Consider the following 23,119-nt stretch of genomic DNA (forward strand, 5'->3'; position numbering starts at 1 on the left):
GGAAGAGTTTCCTGAGGTTTAACCCTCGGATGCCTGGCCTAGCGCCGGAAGAACTTCGGGAATCAAAAGTCAGCAAGAAGCAACCAAGAGCTAAAAAAAAAAAAAAAAAAAAAAAAAAGAGGACGAGGGCGAGATGAAGAAATATTCAACGTGCATTAATTTTCAGGGCCGAGGCCCATACAAAAGGGCAAGTGACACCTCGATGACGCCAGAAGACGCCTGGCCGCCGAAGGGTCGCTCGCACCCCAAAGGCGAATCGACACCATTAAGGAAGGATGTCCGCCGAAATCCTCAGGTTGCCAGGTCAGCAGCAACCGCCATACGCCATAAAGAAGGCGGGAAGCTTGAAGCGCGCGCGCCTCTCCGAAGGATGGCGGCAATCTCGAAACATCACTCCCTTCACCTGTTCCCCTTCTGGTTCCAGGCTCGGAAGTGGGGGGCTACTGTTATGGGGGAATTGAGCCGCCATGCCCCACGTGATCGGCACGCGTATCCAGGAAAGCTACAGCTGCCCTATGATCCAGCACTCCGACCCCGAGTCGGACCTCCTCGGCTCCGCAGCCCGACCCCGGGTCGGCTGCCCTATGATCCAGCACTCCGACCCCGAGTCGGACCTCCTCGGCTCCGCAGCCCGACCCCGGGTCGGCTGCCCTATGATCCAGCACTCCGACCCCGAGTCGGACCTCCCCGGCTTCGCAGCCCGACCCCGGGTCGGCTGCCCTATGATCCAGCATTCCGACCCCGAGTCGGAGATCTTTTGATAACGACAGGCTATTCTCCAGAGGCACGCCGCGGCCTCCTGCTCCACTACTCCCTGCAACGGCTGTACCCGATGCTGCCCACGATCTCCTGTATCAACCGTACAAAGCGGAGCTCCACTACGCCCTGCCATGACCGTACCCAGCGCTGCTCCACGACGCCCCGTAACGGCCATGTCAGTGGCCATTCTATCGTGCCCCACGACGACAAACCCCCCTGAGAGACCTCCCAGCCAGGTATATATGCGGCTGGGGGGAGAAGGGGGGGGGTAAGCAATACCTCCCAGAGCACTCTCTCCCACTTGTGATTATCATCTCTCCTCCTCCAATCTCCTCTGACTTGACCGTCGGAGGGCCATCACCACCCTGGTGGTGGTGCAAGGCTTGTTTGCAGGTTCCTTGGCGGAAGGTGGAGCGCAACCAGCACCAACCAAGACAACTCAGGCGGAACCCCGTTCACACCGTCGTGTCAATCGTTCTCGGTTTGGACCACCAGCAACAGTAGTTATATATTATTATAAACATAATAATAATAATATATTTATAATAATATCATTCTACCAGTTACATAACTAGCCAGAGTTTGGCAAGGCCGGCTCAAGCCTTAGGCGACTACCTAACTAGCCAAAGTTTTACTTTTATATGTTGGCATGGCAGGCCCGAGCCTTAGGCGACCGAGGTAGTCGCCTAAGGCCTCGGCCCAAAGGAAAGCCTCCGGGAGGCAAAGAAAAAATAACCACAGAAAGGAGGAGGCAAAAAGGCAACGACTTGCGATGAAATAAGGAGATGAGAGGAGAGAAAGAGATTGAGAGAGAGAGAGGGGGAGGGAGGTTCCTTGCCCTATTTTCTGTGTCTAACCGCAACCAAAAGAAAGCAAAGGCCCCATATAAAACAGGAACAAGAGCTGGCTACGAGTCTTCCCCCTTGATGGAAGGGAGGTGGAGAGTTTCCTGGCCTACAGAGGGGCAATTTGGAAAGTTGGGGACAGTAGTTTTGTTTTGGGTGGAGAGAAAGAGAGAGGAGGGATTTGGTTGGCTTGATGCACGTCTGAAGCCACTCTTATCTTTCATCCCTTCTCTTTTTCGGTTTTGGTCTTGGTTTTCTTTCCCTCACATTACTCCTGATCCAGCTGGGCCATCAGGAAGAAAGATAGGGGGATTGGAGATGGACTTCTTGGAGGGTGGAGATTCTTTTAATTTTCTCCTCTCTGTTTCTTCTCCCCTCTTGGTTGGTGGAGAGAGAAAATGAGGGAGGGGGATTGAATGGCTGCTGTGCCGTGATGTTGCAGTTGCCGCTTGGGTACTTACTTGAAGGGAAGATGGTGGGATGAGACTTTTATTAATTAGATGGAGTGAATTTCCCATAATTTTCCATAATGCCCCTACTTTCTCTCAGGGCTCGTTTGGTTCGCAGGAAGCATTTTTCCTTCTAGAAATATGATTTCTGGAAAACAAATTTCCAGAAAGAGGATGCCTAAGAAATACTTTTGGTATGTTTGGATTGACAATGGAAAAGTGACAAATTTCCAAAATGCTTATGTTTGGTTGGCCATCCACTTTCCTGAGAAAGTTATATATAATTCCTATTATGCTCTTAATAAAAATTAGGTCTTTAATGTCTCTTTAATGCTTCTTTAATGCTGAAAGGTCATTTTGGAAAAAAGTAAAAATAAAGTGATTTCCGTCTCATGGAAAAATAACTTTCCCATGTTTCTCATGGAAAAGACTTTCCCATAAAATGTGGGAATCCTAGTCCCATGGGAATACAACTTTTCTGTTTCTCTCCTTTGAAAACTCCAACCAAACAAGAGGCATCTCATTACTTTCTCGTTGACCACACTTTCTCTCCTTCTTTTTTCGCGAACCAAACGAGCCCTTATAGAGAGGTCCACTCTTTTCCTTACCTTGCCCAGAAACTGTCATGGGATAACCTTCTCCTATTTTGCTCTTGCTTGGCACGGTAAACACTTTTGTCAAGCATTACCTCATGGGCCATCTGTTAGATAATTACTTTTCTATGCTTCCATTCAAAAATTATATTAAATTTGAGAGGCTTCTTATCTATCTTTGTTAGATTCATGCATCTTTGTTGAAATAGTATACTTGACCGCTATCTATTTCCATATCATTTTTTTAAGCATTTTATACTTATTAAAAAAATTTATTATTAAAAAAAAAGAAGCCTCATCCACTGAATTCGTCTTAGGCCTCCAAATGTATTGGGCCGCCCCTGTATGTTGGACCATAACGTTCTAAATGCTACATTTGAACTTAGTTGATTTTTGTCAAATTTATTCAGATGGAGTCTAGTCATACCTTGTCCATACTTCATCCTGTTTGAGAACCAAGGCAAGGTTTGGCATTCAAATCAGATGTCTTAACTACATATTTTCCATAATTACATCATCATCATGCTTGGTAAATGTTGAGAATGAGCCTAGTTTGATGGTCCATTTGCACCTTCTCCTATTGGAATTACCTTTTTTTCATTTTTGTGGAAAAAACTACACACTGATTTAAAATAATATTACCATCGTTATGTCAATTTCAAGATGCTGAAGTTGTACATACTACGAGCCTGTGAAATATTTTTTTTGCGACCAAAAAATAAATAAATAATTTATTAGTTTTCGTTAGTATCCCAGTAAATCTAATAAAATGACAGACTTTTGACCTAGTAAAGATGGTCTTTTGATGAATGAAACTAATAAAAACGGCATCCATGTATTTGAAATTTGTATGCAAGCTTCATGTCAGTATTCACCAGTTACACAGCACCAAGAACCAAGCATATCTGCTGTATAACAACCCATTTGCTCGTGGTGTAGCTACTATTTGTAGGCTTCAATCAAGTTGCCTTCTAAGGATAAAATATATAAAACAATTGAAGTCCCATTCGGATTTGCTCTCGGATAACAAATCTCCCTCGAAATTGCGACACTTTTATTTGACATCCGCCTATAGAAAATGGAGCACACACTCAATGAACCTTTGCGATCCCTCCTACTCCATTTTGAGTAGGGTTCAGGATTTTGGAGAATCTATGTTTCAGAAAATTTTTATAATTTGATTACTTTTTGATGCCACTACCAGAATTTTTGAATTTTCGAACTCTTCTAAAGACAAGCCCTAAGAAGAAGGGTGCCAAGAATTGGACCAAAGTAATGAATATAAGAAAAAGGATCATGATTTTGTTCATGTAATTTGATAAAATTCTATATCGATCGGTGTATTCTGAGTCACTCAAGAAGATTGAGACAGCTAAAACCAAGAGAGAGAGAGAGAGATAGAGAGAGAGAGAGAGAGAGAGAGAGATGGTCCTAGAAGCATTAAAATTCTATAGAAGAGAAGAAAGACATAATAAAATCAATCTAGTATGTTCTTTTCTGTTGTAACTTGGAAAAAACCTGTTGCTTTGATCTCATTCCATCATAGCTTAACTAGTCCGTATCCCTCTCCTGTCGATGACAGTACCTAGATTTTGGCCCCAATGGTGACATTTCCCTGTGCTTCCAAAGAGATATAATTTTTTTTTCCATGTTGATTTCCAGGTTGTCCATTAGATATCATCGGATGACCAAATTAAAATGGAAGAGGGTTGAAATCCCACGAAGGGGGTGGAGAAACCCAACAGGTATCTGCCTTGGTCATGTGGAAGTAGAGGATGACTCTTTTCATTTTTTATGAATTGGCTTCAAACTAAAACTAAGCCAATGGTATTGGTGCTGAATTGCATGCTCTTCAGCCAACAAATCACTCCTTAAGCCAGCCTATATCTTCCTCCCATCATCCTCTTTTCTTTAGTTAATGGAGCAGATGTTTGGAGGTTTACATTTGCATTGTAATAGGGTGGAATGGCATAATCGAATGTCATCCCATCTGAACAGCCCTTGTAGGTCACAGTGGATAGGTCAAACTGTTAAGCAGTGGTCTAGGATTAACTTGGCTCAATTGGAGGCAAATCCAATATTAGATAATGGGTAGTTGGGTACTCAAATTGTTGCAGCACCTCTTATTGTTATTGAAATATCTAATCTAGACATTGAGGATGTTAATATGGACTGAAATCATCAAGCAGGATTCAATATTCTACCCAAACAAAAAAAAGAAAGAAAAAAATGGGGTTCAATATGTCAAAAATCCCTCGAAACATACTTGGCATTCTGACGGCTGGATTGTTTGGTGAAAGAGAGCAAGCAAGTCATCATTTGCTACAATCCCTTAAGATTTTAACAGCTGAATCTGCTGCCACTCTAGCTCAAGATTGCAATGGTGGCAGAAACTGTTACTTACCTCTGATCGTGCTCACCATCTAACTCATATCCAATATCCCCTTGCTGAGTGGTCAGCATGAAACTCTCCAGTCAATGTCCACAAATTGAATTGAGCCCGTATGTGCCCACAGAGGCCAACAAAATTCAATTTCAATTAAGAAGACTGCAAAGCGTTAGATCTCTTCTACATCCTGTATGGCAACAAAACTATAAGAACATAGACTGAGAATACAGATTTGATGGTTGCTTCTAGAACTAAGCATGCTTACAGCATTATCTGGTTCTTTTTTTCTTATTTTAAATCCAAGACATGGATGGCCAAACATGACAACTGCAAATCTGAACGTTCACGATCTTAACATGCATAGAATTTCATTCATTATTAGACAGATTGGATGAAAATATACCTTATAGTCCTGAGGTTATTGCAGATTGATTTTGCACATTGGCATCCAAATCAAGACCACTGTAAGAGAACATTGAGTCAGATGCCAAGTAAATTGTAAATGATATGAGAGAACAGAGAATAACCAAACATACTTCTCCTTTGCTTCCATCTTGAGTTGGTCTATACGATTCTGAAGATCAGCACATGCAGCTTGGATCTCTATGTTCTTCTCACATAGCTCCCTCCATTGTGCCATCAGGGCATTAAGTTGCACACCTGTGTTTTGCTGGTGATATCATATACATGTAAGACCTGTATTAGAATCCTGAGAATTGGACAGATCATCCTCTTTGTAGCAATAAAGTTCAAGCCAAAAAATGCTACCTGATGGAATTTTCTTTCACGATTCACAGCTTCAATCTTTTCATTATATTCCAGAGCCACCGCTTGCATTCTGGAAGCAAATATAGGTAGCAGTAAGAAAAGCGATTCATGCACGAATGGAAAGAAATGGGTGATTAAGCTGCAGAGAAGACTTCTAGTGCATGGAGCATTAAAATATGCATGCGCTCTGTGCAGTTTAGGTCCGTTATGCAGCAGAAACTTTCAGTTTCTCCGCACAGCACGGTGGAGTAACAGTCTTTGAGACTCATGTTGGGGCCATAATGGCAAATTGACAATTTTGATCAGCTCAAAGACCCGCATGAATTTCAAACAGCCATTAGTGATATTCAACCTCAGTGGAACATTATTTCCACTCTGTAGTGGACTTAAACCATACTTTGGGTGCATCCCTGCATGCTTAATGCATGCATATATGAGTGCATGAATGCATCTATAAACATACATTTGATTGTGTGCATGTGCATGATTGGGCAGGCGTGCACTCTTGCATGCACGCATTCATGCGTATGTGTGTGATGGCCAAGAAATTCATGAAAGACCATCTGAAGTATAGAGAGAGAAAAAGAACCCCATTATAGTTTCTTCTAGACTGGACGGGATTGAGAAACACCAAGAGATCCTACTAATTCCTCCACCTCCACTTCCTATCATTTACATCAGCAAACAAGTGTGCATATTGTTCTTAATGCAGAACATTCCAGAGCCCCCACGTGTAGAACAAACATCACACTCTGCTCTATAAAGTATGGACAAACATTGTTAAAATACCTATGTTGCCTTACATATTAATCAAACTTGTTCATAAACCACTATTTATTGTAATACAAATCTGTCTATGAGCCGAGGTTGTCTCTTGGACTTATCCAGGAGATCACACTCCCAACAACTCTTATCCTTAGTTACCAAAAGCGTGTGCTGGGCAGAGGAAAATGGTTGCGGGTGTAGGAAAGTGGCTGTCTTAGAAAATTGTTTAATAAGTCGCCACAAAAACAGTTCTCTAATGAGATTCCAAGGCAGGTGCAGCACTGTAAGAGTGTGGTTGAAAGTGCTTCTACTAGAAGAAGAAAAATAATGTGTTTAGGAGAAGCTAGAAAACCTAACTTCTGGTTTCTCCTCCTGTGAGAAATTTCTAAAAAGGACAAGCAACACCATACATGCCAATAAATTAATATCTTTTCCAATAAACCTAAGCTCCAATCTTCATTATCTTTTCCAATAAATTAATATCAACCGCCCCAAGTCTTCTAATCCATGTTCAATCATCTATATTTGCAATAGGAAAGCCATGGTTTACAATCCGATCGGATCAGGCAGGCTGTGACCCATAAGCCTACATGGGTTGGGTCAATCCCAAACCCAGATTTCCAAAAACCCTGGGCAACCCACTGACCAGGCTGCTAGCCCACCAGATCCGCCCGGTTTGACCTAGTATTTGATTCATCCAGGTCAACTATTAGGTCAAAGGAAAGGCTACAAGGGCATGTCAGAGCACAGAGGTGGAGGTGGGGAGGCCTTGGATTTGTTGGAGAGGAGACATCAATATGGTCCTTCAATGAAGAGATCTACTATGATACTTAGATCTTTACCTCTACCGCCTGCCTCCATCGGCATTGGGTTTCCCTCCTCAGCTTTGAGATCTGGGAAAGGGCGAGGGTTTGGCGACACTAGATGTGGGAGGACAGCTTCATTAAGCAGATCTGGCCATTGAGGAAGACCTTGTCATGGAGACCATCAATTCAGCAATTGTGGTGCCAATGGGGGGAAACAAGCAATGGTCTCAAACTCAAACTTGAAGTGGCCAAAGGTGGAGGCACCCACTCGAGGGTGGCCGACACACTGAAGTAGTAGCCACCAAAGCCACAGCTGGGGCTGGTTGGGTGCTCACATAGGGAGTGGAGAAGGAGCTATCAACCTCATCCTCATCAGTTATGGCAGGGTTGGAGCAGGTCTAGGGTTCTACCATTGCTAGGATTTTCGAGCTCCGACTATGTTTCGCCACTGTTACTAGGGCTGCAGATGGGTCAAATCGGACTAGGGCATGCTTGACCCTGACCCAACTCAGTTTCATGTACTAGTTTTGATATTTAGATCATGCCCAATCAAATAGATGATCGAGTCAGGTCAAATCGAGCCTATGGAAAATATTTTAGGCCTAGTAAGTTGATCAAATCAGGTCAGGGAATATTCAAGTCTGGATCGGGTCTGGTTCGGGTCCAGGTGTACATTTGTTTACTAACAAGATTTCATGAAGAAAATTTTGTTCCTACTTCTGCATCAAACTGAATTTTGACTGCCACAAAAATGTTTGCTAACATGATGAAAACTCCATGAATTAATGTTAACCTAGAACTGCAATCTAAAAGGTTAATAACCTCAAAAGCTGGCCTTCTTAATGTAGTGAGATTAGTTTGAGCATTTTTCTCTTAATAAGAAAAAGAAGAAATCACTTAGAGTACTTTCTTTAGGTCAATTCAAGTCAGGTCAAGTCGAGTAACTAATTGGAAGACCCAAATGGACCCATATAGTGCATGAATCGAGTTGAATCGGGCCAAGTCAAAGCCTATGAAATCCAGACCTGACCTGGAATGTGGAACGAGCATAATATTTGAACCCGACCAGACCCCATGGGCCTTCAAGACGGGTGGGTTCAGGTCTAACCAGGTCGGACCAGGTCGGGTCACTAGTCAACCAAACCATTCGCAGCCTTAACTGTTACAGTTTCCCAGCTTTATATTTTGCTTCCTTTACTCTGAAAGAGAAGAGGAAAGGCGAGGTCAAAAAATTGGGCTCCCCTCACTTCAGAGAGAGAATGCACGAGTTCGACTTGTGGTGAACCGATGGTTGATCCAGGATTGACCTCTGACCCATGACGCAAACATTAAAATAAGTCAACATCAGGTCGGATTTCATAACATTGACACAAAGCATCTCCCTACTTAAGTTGTGTATATGGTGGTCATTCCCTAACACTTAACACAAATGGATCTACCAAGAATAGCAATCTCCACGATGACCAATAGCAAAGATAAAAGGTTAAGTGTTGCCAATTATCAATATTTTAATAGGAAGCTATAGTACGTGAGCAGGCAAGGAACTGCATGGTGCAAATGTGGTATGTGGACTGCATATGCAGGCATACATATACTTAGTATTTAAATATTAAAAATAAATAAAATAATGATAATGGCAATATTTTTGATAAAGGATAGAAATTTTAATTAAGGATAGCAACTAACAATATCACAACAGTATCATTGTGCTCCTTTGCATTCATCAAGCAAAGTATTTGATCTGAAGGTAAATCACCCAATCAACAATCGTCCAAATGGCTGATTCAAGTACCAGAGTCAACTCCATTTCAGCACATCCATAGCTTGAGAACAACAACACAACCACAACTTCATGATTATGAAGCCCCCCTTGACCATCCACCACTGGTAGGGTGTTCCACCCATATTTTGTCAATACCACATAAGCGCAAGAACTCTCATCATTAAACTCTAATTACCTAGCAGGTTTAAAAAGTGACTTGCCGAATTAGTAGAGACAGACATCTAATTCCCAATTCACCCACTTCCTTGGGAAGGAAGACCATCCCAGTTAACAACCTACACCTGCTTTGCCCATCCTTATCCTGCAAATAAAAACCTCAAGATCTTCACCGTCTGAAAACTACCACTTACTCCATACTACAAGCCACAATTCACCTAAACTCATTTCACAAAAAAGACTAGTAAACAACTCAAACCCATTACAAAACCTTATATGACCAACAAAAGCACTTCAAGGTTAAAAGAAGACTTCCCAATCTCCTAAACAACCAAAAAAAGTAGTATGTCCGTGATCAAACAAAAATCCAACCACCCATCCCCCGCACCTCACAAAACAAAAAAAATGTATGAAAATAAACTGTAGGATCAATAGGTTTCTAATAATAAACCAAAATGGAGGCTTCCGGACTAAAATTCCAGCAAAATATGATGCTAGTAATTCTCACTTTGTAGTACAATTTTCACCGGAAGCTGCTAGAAGCAATGATGGGAGTTTCAGCCAAAATGTGTTGATTTCAGCCTGAAATGATCTGAAATTTACTAAAGTTTTATTGTTTGAGCCAGTTTCGGTCAAAACCGATTTCATACATTCTTTGAATTCATCACATTGATATTTAACATCATTTTGGGATTATTTTTACAATTATCTTAACTTTGGAGCCATTTCCTGGTCATTGGCCATTTTTTTATTTAAAACCGACTAAATAGTGTAAATTTAGGGTCATCTTTTTCATTTTCAAGGACAAAGTAGAAATATTTATGGATGATAAGCAAGAAATATTTTCTTAACATTGACCATATATTTTCATAAATTTTTAAAAATTAAAAGTATTTCAGTGTTTGGCACAAAGCAAATTAAGAAAAACAGTTTTTTTTCTAGATATAGGAGAACCCTTCGGTTCTAAAAACAGATGAAAAGGGGACTGGGGAAAGATATAATCTTAGATTTGCTAGACCTTAGTTTAAGTCTCACACTAAGATAAGATATATCTAGTAGTAGTTTTTTTGTAATAAGTAAATTATAAGTTATATGTTGGTACATGGTTTTCAATATGATGATAAGTAATATAGCAAGTTTCATATTCATATATAGTTCCACATTAGTATGTTCCATTATTACAGCTGTTAAAATTGTTAGATGTTCAAGAATTAGGTTACTATCAAACAATAGTTCTTTGACAACTCGTTCGCTTTCAAAGAATTTTATAACTCTTCCTAGTTAGAAGCTTTCAGCCTGACAGCACAACCACCAAAAATTTGATGATCAAAAATGATACAATATACTTCCAAACTACATAATATATGTTTCCTTAGTTTATTTATTTTTTTCTTATTTTAACTAATCTTTTTCATCATTTTCCCTTATTTTTGGTCAGAAATCTGGAATTTGACCCAGAACTGTGTAAACAAAGCTTTGCAAGCTTAATGAAGACCAAAATTAACTTTTCCAACCTTGACTCAGAAGCGTTGTGTCATAGATAATTGGTTAAGCATAGACAAACATCTTGACTTATTTGATCCTAGACAGCATTTTAAAAGACTATAGTTAGTAGAAAGGTGAAATCCCAAAAAAAATGAAACATAACATCAAATAATATGCAGTATGTCAATGTTAGGTACCAACTTGACAACTCTAATAATTCACAAATTAATTTTGTCCTTCATATTTAAACAGGATAGACAAACAAAGGTTGCCACCTAAGCAAATAAGGAAATGTCTTCTAAAACATGAATCCCGTGCTTCTAAAACTCATATGCAATTGCATCACCAGCGATGCAGAGGAAGCTTCTAAAGCCTTAATAAAGACCTTGTAGAATGAACAAAGAGGAGGCAACTCACATTGACCAACCCATGAAAGTTACAAAAGTGGCCCAACATTCAAGGAGTTGTTGCCAACATCTCACCAGCAATGAAAACTAGTGGATCCATCCATCCATGAACTTACAGGAAGAGGTGCACAAAGATCATGGTCCTTGAGATGACGGTCAAAAAGTTATATCGTATTTCCTTTGAGAAATCACATTGACAGAGAAAAACCAATGGTAACTCTGCTGATGTCAGATTTAGTAATAAGCCATTTTTGCTGAAAAATTCTTGTTTAGTATGCATCCAAGCAAGGTTCATCAATAGAATCGGGATCCATACCGATTGGCGCCTAGTACGGTTGGGTACTGGTTCGGTGCCGAACCGAACCGGTAACCGGCGCGCCCTAATTTTTTTTTTTGACCAGCATGCCCTAATTTTTTTTTGTACAGTTCTCCAAAAATTTAATTGATAATCACTCTTTTTGAACTTTTTCTATAAATTTAAATCCAATTTGATGTTTTTTTATATTTCTTGATTTTTTTATTTTTTTTGAATTTAAGTCTAATAATGCCACAATGCTACTTGACTCGGCGCACCGAGTCGGCATCGAACCGGTCGGAACCAACCGGTTCCAGCAGGTTCAGGCCAGTTCTGGCTCGAAAAGAACCGATTTCGGCCAGTCCCATTATGATTCGGGCCCGTATAGGTCGGAACCGTTTGCTATTAGATTCGGCAGACCTTGCATCCAAGTCATAGACTATTTTTCTGATCCACAAGGTCGGAACCTATCCAGGATTTTTTTTCTCTTGACCAGGAAGGTTGAAATCCCTTTTCCATTTTCTCAGTTTTAAGTGCTTTAAACGACAGATCTTCAGTATTATCAACAAATTTCATTCTAAATGTTTATTAGCAGTGTTGGCATTCAGCAACTTCTTATAGTAGATTTTTTTCATCAATATTACCTCTTCCACATTCATAGTGAATGTGCCTCCACATCTCTCGAAGTCTAATGGTGTTTTGAGCACTCCTCTGCTTCAAGAGCACATGAATAAACCGTGAGTTGGAGTTTCCTATCTGAAGCCATTATATTGTAAAACAATAGTTTCAAACACGCTTTCTGCCCTTCCAGCTAGCTTAATAGCTCGGGCTTTTGCTACATTTTCTTGATGAATTTTGTCATAGTCATTCACAAGATAGAACCTAATTTGCAGCTACACCACATTTAACACATCCCAGAATATAGGCTTGCTATTTGTAATGCAGCGTCAGCTCAATTTAAATTTTCAACCAATAAAGCTTCATGCTTCCACAAATCACCTCCCCAAGACACCTTCATCATCATCTCATAGTCGGTTCATAATTGATAAATCAATGTTCTTTGCACATTACCTCTCATTTGAGTGGCACCATGATATCGTGCATCAGATATGGTTTTGTCAAATAGGAAAGAGAGAGACCATACGTGATATGTCTTGACAAAGATGTTCATGGAGTAGAGATACAGGGGAAAAACACTCATTGTGGCCTTTGAACTTATACATGACCATCCTCAAGCATTACTAAAAAGAATGACAAAGTATGCAGGTTTTATACACTAATAAAAACAAACCCCTTGATCTTATAAGTAGAATTCTGCCACCTCATCACTACGGGAAGGAATCAAAATTGATTTTAGCAGCATAAATTATCATACGGTGCCCAAGTATCCAAGCATTGTAAATTTAGAACATAACTGAAAGCTCTTCAAAGCATATCATCAAAAGTTTTGTGAAAATAAAGCCAGGCATGAAAAGTCCATCACAACACAGAGCATGATAAGATCAAACGAAGTACCATTAAGATATTACATATGATTGATGATAGTGTCAAATTGGCTGTTGTTTCAATTTATGCACTGGTGACCTTAACAAGAGACTGAGGTTATGGATAGTGATCAACAACAGAGACTGATTTAAGCGGCTTTCATATTAGGTGATAACGTGTTCGGAGATCATTATACGTTAAAAGTCATTATTTGAATGTGTCTGAGCATAAAGGATGTATGGGAGCAAGTCATTTACAAGAAACTAAGGATGATGTTACTGATGCCCAATAAATTCTCACATGACATCCATGTTCAAATCTGCACATCAGTTGATAACCTAGGATGCTCATGAACTTCAGTCATTGAAACCATGTTCCAAGTTTTTCACCTTGTTCCTTTCTAGATACGAGAACAACTAAAAAGTTTTAAAAAAAATCATATCAAGATTCCTACTTTGATAAAGAATCTCATTTAACACAGCTGTCCAACTAATCAAGCTGTTCCTTGGAGGAGCATTTACCTCTAAAATAAGTTCTAATGTAACTAACACATTGCAATAAGAGAACAGATACCTCTATTTCGATTGAACATATAAAGATACATATTACATAATGCTGTACTAGGGCCCACAGCATCAATGACTAGGAAAAATGACAGACATACCTGGACAAAAATGACTCCAATTGTTTGTTCTTCTGTTTCCAGACATCAGCACCATGCTTCAACATTAGCTCCAGATTCTCAATCCTGATTCAACATTAAAAGAGATTACATGTTTGTGTAAACCAAATAAAAGGTAAACTATGGGCATGAAAGAGTGCAAGAAAAAATAAGATGGTAAAACCTGACAATAAGATAATAGAGATTAGGAAAAAAATAAAAGCAAAAAAAAATCAAATCAAATAGAACCTAAGAAGTTACAGATGGCACATGAAAAAAAAAATCCTCATTTAAAATCCTCAAATCAGAATCTAGAAAGATAATAGAGATTAGAATTAAAAGCTCATGATGAACACCTATTGCACTTACTTTTGTATCCAAATGATAGTCATTACAGACAACATTGTGGCAAAAATAACATTCCTAACACTTTGCAGATTTTTCTAGATTAAGGCATTTGAGTTTACAAGAAGTCAAGACTTCCACAAATCAAGTTACAATCAACGTGATTCTTTATGTCCATATTCAAATAGGAAAATAAGTATGCAAACATACAGATAAATATATGCACATGCTCATGCATGAGTGCATGTTTCAATAAAAACTTTAGCTCATGAAAACAAATTCAAGATACATCATAAACATGGTTACACCTTACAAAAGCATGGAAGATCTTGATTTAAGGTACACATGGAATTATTTTTAAATGAATAACTTTTAGTAGTCATGTTTTCTTTCTGTGAGTTAAGTATGCTGACTTTTAGCAAATTCCACTATAAAGATTTTGTAGATAATATGCAATTCATTTATTGGTCTTCTATTAAATTAAACAAGAAACACATCAAAATATAATTTTGTTCATATGCATCCATATCCTACACATCAACATTTACATAGCATGTTGCTTAACCATCTTCTACTCTCTTAATATATTTTTTTATGCAACACTTCCATTAAGCAATGGCAAATATATGCCACTTGAAGCAAAACTTTAGTTGTCATGATAAGTATGACATAAAGCAAGAAAGGATAAAGATAGTGAACAAGAGAACACAGGAACATTCAATATAAGGGTACCCAATGCTCTCAGTAAGCATGTCAGTCAGCATCCATATAGACAAAATTATCATATGCACATACTGTATGTAGAGTAAAGAAATTAGAGAGTTTGTTGGTACTTTTACTTTAAAAGCACAAAAAGTTTAGTTAACAATAATAATTTATGTAAAAAAATAAGGGTGTCATAAATCAGAAAAGGATCATGCTTCCGTAGTATGAAAGAAACAGTAGACATGGAACATGCAAACTTATTGGAGCATATTCACCCTTGATTCAACATAAAAAGATCTCTTTTGGAAGATTATCCGTTGAATGTAATATACTAGAACAGTTGCCAGAAAAAGACCAAAATCTTTGAAGTGCCATTTATCAGAAAAGAAAAAAAAGAAAAAAGAAAACTGTAAGAAACAAAAGCTCACATGGAAAGGAAAATACAATAGGTCAATCTATTAAAACAGATCACAGGCTTGCAGCTGTCAGGGTTTTCATGGTGAGCAGAAGAGAACAAGCACTATAGCGGTCGCCATGTGACCAAGGCAAACTGCTAAAACATATCAATATCTTTTCTAACTATCAAAAATCAATATTTTACATCAACTTCATGCAAAAAATAATACTAATGACAAAAAAACATTAATGGTAAAGCTCATCCACCTAACACCATAACATCATGTTGACATCCATATGAAGGTCTATAATCAAATGACATTCAAACATCAGATAAAGATGTTGACAGTCACATAACATCAAGTCATCAACTATAGAGGAACGATGCCCACAATCATATAACATAATCCACAAAATAAAATATCATTATCAAGAGATGATAGACACCTTTAGAGTTCGGACAAAAAGGTCGAATGACAAATTGATGATTGACCATATTAGTAATGAATCATCATCTGCCACTTCTAGGAGGTTTGCTTCTCAAGCACAAAAATTAACTGTGTGCAAGTCATCCATCTCAACATATGCTTCCTCTCATTCTTCTTCTTTCCTGACTCCAATGACTCAAATCAATCTCACCGGTATTTATGTTTTGATTCTTTGGTTTCTTTAACTGTGTGGATGAAGCAGCTCCGGCATCTTTAGATCTAGCTCTCCTCCTTGTGTTACCACTTAGGCTCACTATTAGCCCTAGAGGCTTCCTCAACCATACTCCATATCAACCCTCACAATGCAAGACGACTTCATCTCTAGGCTCATCTGCAGAAGAATCCTTCTTCACTAACCAGTCAACAACTTCACCATCATCAAAATCCTTCGCCGCTATGACATATCTTTTCTTGTCCAAACTCTTTCACTTGAGCCTCCCATTGAAATTGAAAAAGATTAGGTTATTGTCAGCCACTATAGCAGGTTTTCACTCATAGAATAGGGTTCTTGCCTAACATATTGGCCGCTTCTATGTAAGTTCCACATGGTGCCACAATGAAGCTTAGCATATTGGTTTTCAATTCGAAATACTATAGCAGCCACTACAATGGCCACAGCAGCAGCTTTTTTTCAAAACAATGCTACAGCTTACCAAAGAACACTAAAAAAGCAACTTTTTGTAGCAAAGTTCTTATATGTTAATTTTGTCTGGAATGTTGACCAAAAGATGCCCAACCAGGATAGTAGGTGAAGGAAGCCTTCCTTGAATAAATTAATAAAGGTTTATTGGACTACAAAAGGTCCCCAATGTCCTCTAAAGTGCTGGATTCTGCAGTTTAATAGGTGATGCAAATAGTATCGGTGTGGGAATATAAAAAAAATAATCATGGTTCAGCATCATTGTTACCTGTCTAAATCAGTTCCATGGCAAAAGTCTAGAGTCAAACTAATGCTCTTGGAAGTTGGAAAGTCAGTTAGTAATTCAGTCTTGTTCTCTGTGAAAGTTATGGAAAATGTAGTGTCCAGTCTTCTAAGTTGAATGTATTTAATATTGGTCTCTTCTAGGCTGACTAGAGTAAATACTTTTTATTTCCAATGTGAGTCCATTATTAAGGTAATTGCTTAGGAGTCTATATAAAGGAGTTGTAAGGGACATGCAAGGAATACAAATGAATTAATCTAAAGGAAGTATTGAAGGTCCTACATCAAGAAAAACTCTATGTTAACTTGAAAAAGTGTAAGTTTCTCGCTGATTCTTTGCCGTTTTTGGGATATGTAGATCAAAGCAAAGTTGAAGCAATTAGAAGCTGGCCTACACCAACTACAGTTGGAGAAGTGCATAGTTTTTATGGCCTAGCTACCTTCTACAGATGTTTCATCGGAAATTTCAGCACTGTTATTGCACCAATGACAGATTGCATGAAGAAGGAAAAGTTTGAATGGACAAAAGAAGCAAAAGATAGCTTTCAAGTGATCAAATAAAAGTTGTGCACCACACCAGTCCTTGCTCTACCTAACTTTGACAAAGTCTTTGAAGTTGAATGTGATGCTTCTGGTGTTGGAGTTGGAGCTGTACTTAGCCAAAATGGGAAGCCAATCTCTTATTATAGCCAAGAGTGTTTGAAGTTTTATGTCTGGATTTTTTGAAGGGAAATCAGGAGAAAAAGCTTGTAAAGAAGAGAACTGAGTTCTGTCCAGAAAAGTTATTGTAGATTAATCGAATTGTCTCCCTTACATGTCCCTTACAACTCCTTTATATAGACTCCTAAGCAACCACCTTAATAACGGACTTACATTGGAAATAAAATTTATTTACTCTAGTCAACCTAGAAGACACCAACATTACATACATTCAACTTAGAAGACTGGACACTACATTCACAGAGAACAAAACTGAATTACCAACAGACTTTCCAACTTCCAAGAGCATTATTTTTTTTATATTTCCATACCAATACTATTTGCATCACCATATCACAGAATACAAAGTCAACTAATAATTTTCATTAAAAATATGTAAGTTGAAATTAACTCTAGTTGCCTGGCATATTGAGTAGTCATCATCAGCCTCATTATCATGACTACTCCCTGTTTCATTTTTCCCATAGGTTGTCCTTTGGTGTAATGACCAACTGCCAGATAATGTCAGTCCTTAATTTTGACAGGAATGACCTGGTATTATGCTGGATAGGAAGAGAGAAAGGGGGTTTAGGGGACAGCATGAATAAAAATTATGGAGTGAATTTGCAAAAGGTCAAATAAGTAGAAAATATGGCTTAATAGGAAATACTGGAGAGACATGTTTGATAGAACCATCCAGTGAGTTAAGACAGTTTTCTGAAGAGTCATGTGATACAAGAACACTACATGAGTGCAGTGTCTAATAGTTAATAAAGGCACAATACAACAATTTACTCGGTGCTATAATTTTATTATGTGTATGTATCTGAATAGATTCTAATTTATAGAAAAATAATGATGATGATGTTTATAGTGTTATTTCATAAGTAGAACAATTTACTTGGTGCTATAACATTATTATGTGTATGTATCTGAATAGATTCTAATTTATAGAAAAATAATGATGGTGATGTTTATGGTGTTATTTCATAAGTAGTCAATGGTGTCAACAAACTGATGTAAACAGTGAATTTTTGTGTTTAAAAATTTTTAGTGATTAAAAATTTAGCAGCATCAGGGACTTACAAAAAACATGTCATCCTTTCACCCAAGAAGAGTGTTTGATTCTGAATCTGACAAATCCATATTCCACCCAGCATATATAAACTAGCAAAGTGGTGATATGGCATTTCCCCTTTTTAACATTAGATGCCAAGCAAAGCCAGAACTGTTGACAGAGGGACCAAGAAATTGCATTACACAATCACTAATTACCTTACTATTTGATGTTGTAACAAGCTCTGAGCATTTCGTAGAGCTAGCCTCCACGCAGCAACATCATTACGCTTATTTAGCGGGGGAGGTTCTAATCCATAACGTGACATCTCCAAAGTTGCAGGTGGCTTGCCAGCTCTCACGCGTTCATACTCTCTAACAAGCATAGGGTGATCCTGAGAAATATGTACCAGAATTGGAAATAGTACAATCCACAAGGAAGGTAGATTCATTAGAAGCATTTAAAATCAATATGCATACCCAACCAGCTAACCAGAAAAGGCATAAAATTGCAGGAATTGCAGGGAAAAGGAGAACTTCATAAGGTAATTGTTTAATTGTCAATGCAGAATACATGGATGAAGGCACAATAAATGGATAATTTAGATTTTTTTCATGTAATCCAAACAACTATGTCTACGAAACATTTTAGAAATTGAAGTTAAAAAGTTGGGAACAAACACTCACGCATGCATACATACATGTGTGCATATAGGGAAGCCTTTAATGCTCTGATAACATAACTAATTTATCTATATTTTGTGCCAGAAGGCCCAAAACACAAGCTGGGCATCCAAGTGGACAATCCACATTTTTCATAGTCTGCATGTCTTAAAATAAATATGAACTCAAATTCACATGGTTTACATAGTTTACAAAAAATAGATCTGAAAAAGCATTTTATTTATAGACACATGGGCTATTTTCGATCATGATGAACAGCGTTGATCATTAATCTGGATGTCACAACACATAGTCTAAGTTGCTTATGTCATATTAATGTAAAAGATGTTTTCCATTTGTGTGTGAGCACATTTTCATTCTTGTCCCAGTTTTCTTTTTCTTTTTTTTACTTCACAGAAAATTATGAGAGCGGAAAGTACTATAAGTTAGATGTTACTAAATTTAGTTGATATTTCCTGATGTTAATTCATAGTTGATAATTTCTTTTTTCATGTTGAATATTATTAGTGGCCCAAAAAGAAATTCTGGCTACACCCCAACATGCAGATATTTGCGAGCACATGTATGTATGCATGCAAGTGCATGGAGATGTGGGTGACTGCTGCATGTGTGTGGGGGGTGTGTGTGTGTGTGTCTACATATCTGTATTGAAAAATAGAGAGACAACCTTCGCACTTACCTTGAAATAATGTCAAAAAATACAAGCATTAATGTGATTCAAAATTGTTTGTATTTCTAAATATTGGATGCCTATGACAAGACAACTAAAACAAAAAAGGATAACCAAATGTTTTCCAAAGTAACTTAGAATGATAAATTCTAGAGTTAACTTGGCAATACATTTTGATGTGTAAAGTTGAATGCATAGTCAATCTCGAGTTACATTATTAGTTAACTCTATTTGTTTGCATTCAGAAGTTCCAGATATAATTATCTGATCATGTATTCAATAGGTAGCAACCTTACATTTATCAACATCCAAGTTTATTTTTTCAGAATACAAGAATGGTGCAAGACAAGAAAAGGATAGAAGCTCTAGTGCTCATTAGATAAACAAAACGGTAAAGTTGAAAAATATAGCAGTTTGGATTTCCTAGACAGGATATGCATGGAGCCAATAAGTGCTAATGATATAGTTTTGAATTAGATTTTAATGAGGTCTCACAAGGTGAAGAAAATTCCAAAATTGCTGGAATTTCCAGCAGGTCTGAAATTTAAATTTGCTAAGATTGAACTATAATGGTCAAAAAGACAAACCCTAAGGCAAAATGGTGGTTTTGTAGTTTACTTTTTGGATTAAGTCTCTCTTGGAGACTTAAAGGAACTAAGATGAACAACTTCTAGGAATCTTCCATGTTATATAGACATAAATTTGTGACATGCATGCACACACACATAGATGCATACATATAATTACACCAATGTCCACATTGCCATAAGAAGTTTGTAAATTAGCAGTAAAAGTCAAGGAAGTCATCATCATAAATCTTGGGGCCATAACTATAGGAGAAGATAAGGGAATGTCCAAAATTCATCCCAAAGCCTCTTTTTTACATAGGGATCAGGCCATCACCCAGAGATATAGTAGGTCATTTAAAGCTTCAACAATAAAAATACAAAAAGAAAAGAACCTTCCTTCTCCAAATTAGACAACTAAGAGTTCACACAAGTGAAAAAACAGAAAAAGAATTCCTCCTAAGACAATTTAGGGATCCCCATATGACTAGTCCTTCGCTAAGAGACTCATTGATAAAGAACAAAGAACAAAAGTAATTTAGAAATAATGAAGTTACTACATGAGGACTGAAAATTAAAGAATCTCACAATTTAGGATCACTGAAGAGTCTCATATGCAAAGATATAAACTGCTAAACCACCGTAAAATGCAATCAAGCTTTTAAAAGAAACGAACTACATTCTCCATCTTTGATCATCAATACTGAAAACCAACAATCTGAGACATTAGTTGGTAAGAAAAATAGTCACCATAAGTTAGCATGGAGTATCGCATGGAGTAAAGATTTAATAAGTTAGCATAGAGTAAATAATGATAAATTCTAAATTATCAAGCAGTATCGCATGGAGTAAAAATTTAATAAGTTAGCATTAGTTCTTTTTCTTTAAAAATAAAGTATTACATTTTCTCTCCTGTTTTAGAAATTGCTTATTCCATTTTCAGGTTAATCACCAATATTTTGTCAAACTAAGTTCTTTCTACATCTACTTTTGTATAAGCATGTTACACGAAGTAGAACATTTCCTTTCTTGTTTGATGTATTGAGTCTTAAGTTCATTAAGCAATTTACACAACCATGTTAGATGGCACATATATACAACAACTTTATATTATTGGTCCTTACTGTAATTGATCATGGTAAAAATACAGTGCAGCAAGCCTTGTGGACATAAAACAATCCTTGCAAGCCTAAGCACCTATAATTTTGTTCCATAAAAATTAAGTTCATGAGGGGACCAAGCACTAATAAGTTAGACAGAGACCATCTGATTTGCATATAGGAGTCAGGAAGCTAATTAAAAAGATATATATTGGTATATTTATGGGTAACACACATGAAGCACGACGAAGGAGACAAATTATAGGGTCCTATCCACAATTTTCATACATCATAATCAAAAAATCAACTCTATATTGTTTAAACCCCTTAACATCCATCATCAACACAACAACACTAAAGAGAAACAGCCATAGAACACTAATTTACTTAAGTAATTACCTCCGCAGAATGTTACATTCAATATTACACAATAAAGGGACATCCAAAGAAATCAAAGAGAAGGGAAAAATAAAAAGAAGTCAACATCCTCTTCTCATCCCAAGCAATAAGCTCCTCTATATTTTATGGATTATTCATGTATGCAATTAATTTACAAAAACTGTGCAGTCAGAAGCATTTCCATTCATGATAATTCAAAAACAACCATATAACCTTTAAACCCCTTGATTGCAAACATCATCTAAAAAGACATCTTAATGAACAGCTAATTGTGCAGGAGCTGACCTTTTTAAAATCTTTTAGCACAAAATGGCAACGAACAAAAAAAGAAAACAAGAAAATAGTTTAAAATACTCCTCATTTTTTGAAAATCTTAATAAGAAACTACAGTAGAGCTCCAAAGCCCTATCTCCATCAAAATACAAGCTTGCCCAAAACATAAACAACCAGGAAGAAATTTGAACCAAGCTATAAGCTATAACCTTGTCCTTATTAGCTATAAGCTATAACCAAGCTATAAGCTAAAAAAATGCTCCTCTTTCAACACCAAGCTATAAGCTATAATCCTCTCCTTGTTAGCTATAAGCTATAACTTAGCTATAAGCTAAAAATGCTCCTCTTCCAACACCAACCTATAAGCTATAACCTTCTCCTTGTTTAAATAAAATTTAATAAATTTTGAACCAACTGTTTCGTGGATGATTCAAATCTGGAATTAAGATATGAAAACAAAACAGTCATAAATAGATGCATCTTCCATTCGTCCTAATCGAAAAACAATTATATAATTTTTTAACTCCTTGGCTTCTAATACCGCACTACAAAATATAAATACCGAAATTGCCACAAAACCTTAATTTATCCAAGAACTAAGCTCTTCAAAATCTCACATTTTATACAACATAACAAGGAACAATCCATAAAAACAAAAGAGGAAAAAAAAAAGAATCTAAACATCCTCTTTCCAATCACGGGGTACAAGCTCCGGTACATTTGCAGAAAACCTAAGAAGAAACTACAGTAGGACACCAAAACCCTAACTTTCATTAAAATTCAAGCTTTAAACGACAGGGAAGGACTCGTTGAGTACCTCAAAGCCGAACTTGGGCAGAGGAGGGAGCTCTCTGAGGAAATCCGCGGGCTTCTTGACGCTCCGCCGCATCTCCTCCTCAACGAGGCGGTCGACATCGGTCTTCACCCTGGGGTCGCCGTAGTCGTCGTCGATGTAGGGCAGCGCGTCGACGACGTCCGCCTTCGGACCGGCCGACCAGCCTTGGCGGGAAGGATCCGGCGGGGCTTCGAGCATCAGGATCTCTCTTCCCGCCATGATCTCTAAAAGGAGAGAAAGGGGTAGGGATGGTGAAAGCGAGCTGCTCGTGAGGGAAAGGGTTTTGGCTCTCCGTAGGGCGGAGCCCTTATCGCCCGCGGCCCGGATTTTAAGCA

The 23,119-nt window shown here is 37.9% G+C and overlaps 1 protein-coding gene across 2 annotated transcripts; it reads right to left on the reverse strand.

Moving 5' to 3' along the window:
• Positions 1-4,738: 4,738 nt before the first annotated feature.
• LOC103695754 (pre-mRNA-splicing factor SPF27 homolog) lies at positions 4,739-23,119 on the reverse strand. Of its 2 annotated transcripts, none has more exons than XM_008777160.4 (7): positions 22,767-23,119; positions 18,477-18,652; positions 13,650-13,733; positions 5,804-5,873; positions 5,572-5,705; positions 5,439-5,497; positions 4,739-5,222 (listed from the first exon to the last, which is right to left on the reverse strand). In XM_008777160.4, the coding sequence occupies exons 1-6, from the start codon at positions 23,001-23,003 to the stop codon at positions 5,440-5,442; spliced, it is 759 nt and encodes a 252-aa protein (XP_008775382.1). In that variant the 5' UTR covers positions 23,004-23,119; the 3' UTR covers positions 4,739-5,222; position 5,439. The 2 variants fall into 2 exon arrangements, with proteins under 2 accessions (XP_008775382.1, XP_026656449.1); XM_026800648.2 differs by having other exon boundaries at positions 4,739-5,238.

This window comes from Phoenix dactylifera, unplaced genomic scaffold (genome assembly GCF_009389715.1).
Source record: "Phoenix dactylifera cultivar Barhee BC4 unplaced genomic scaffold, palm_55x_up_171113_PBpolish2nd_filt_p 001611F, whole genome shotgun sequence".
Classification (NCBI taxonomy): Eukaryota; Viridiplantae; Streptophyta; class Magnoliopsida; order Arecales; family Arecaceae; genus Phoenix; species Phoenix dactylifera.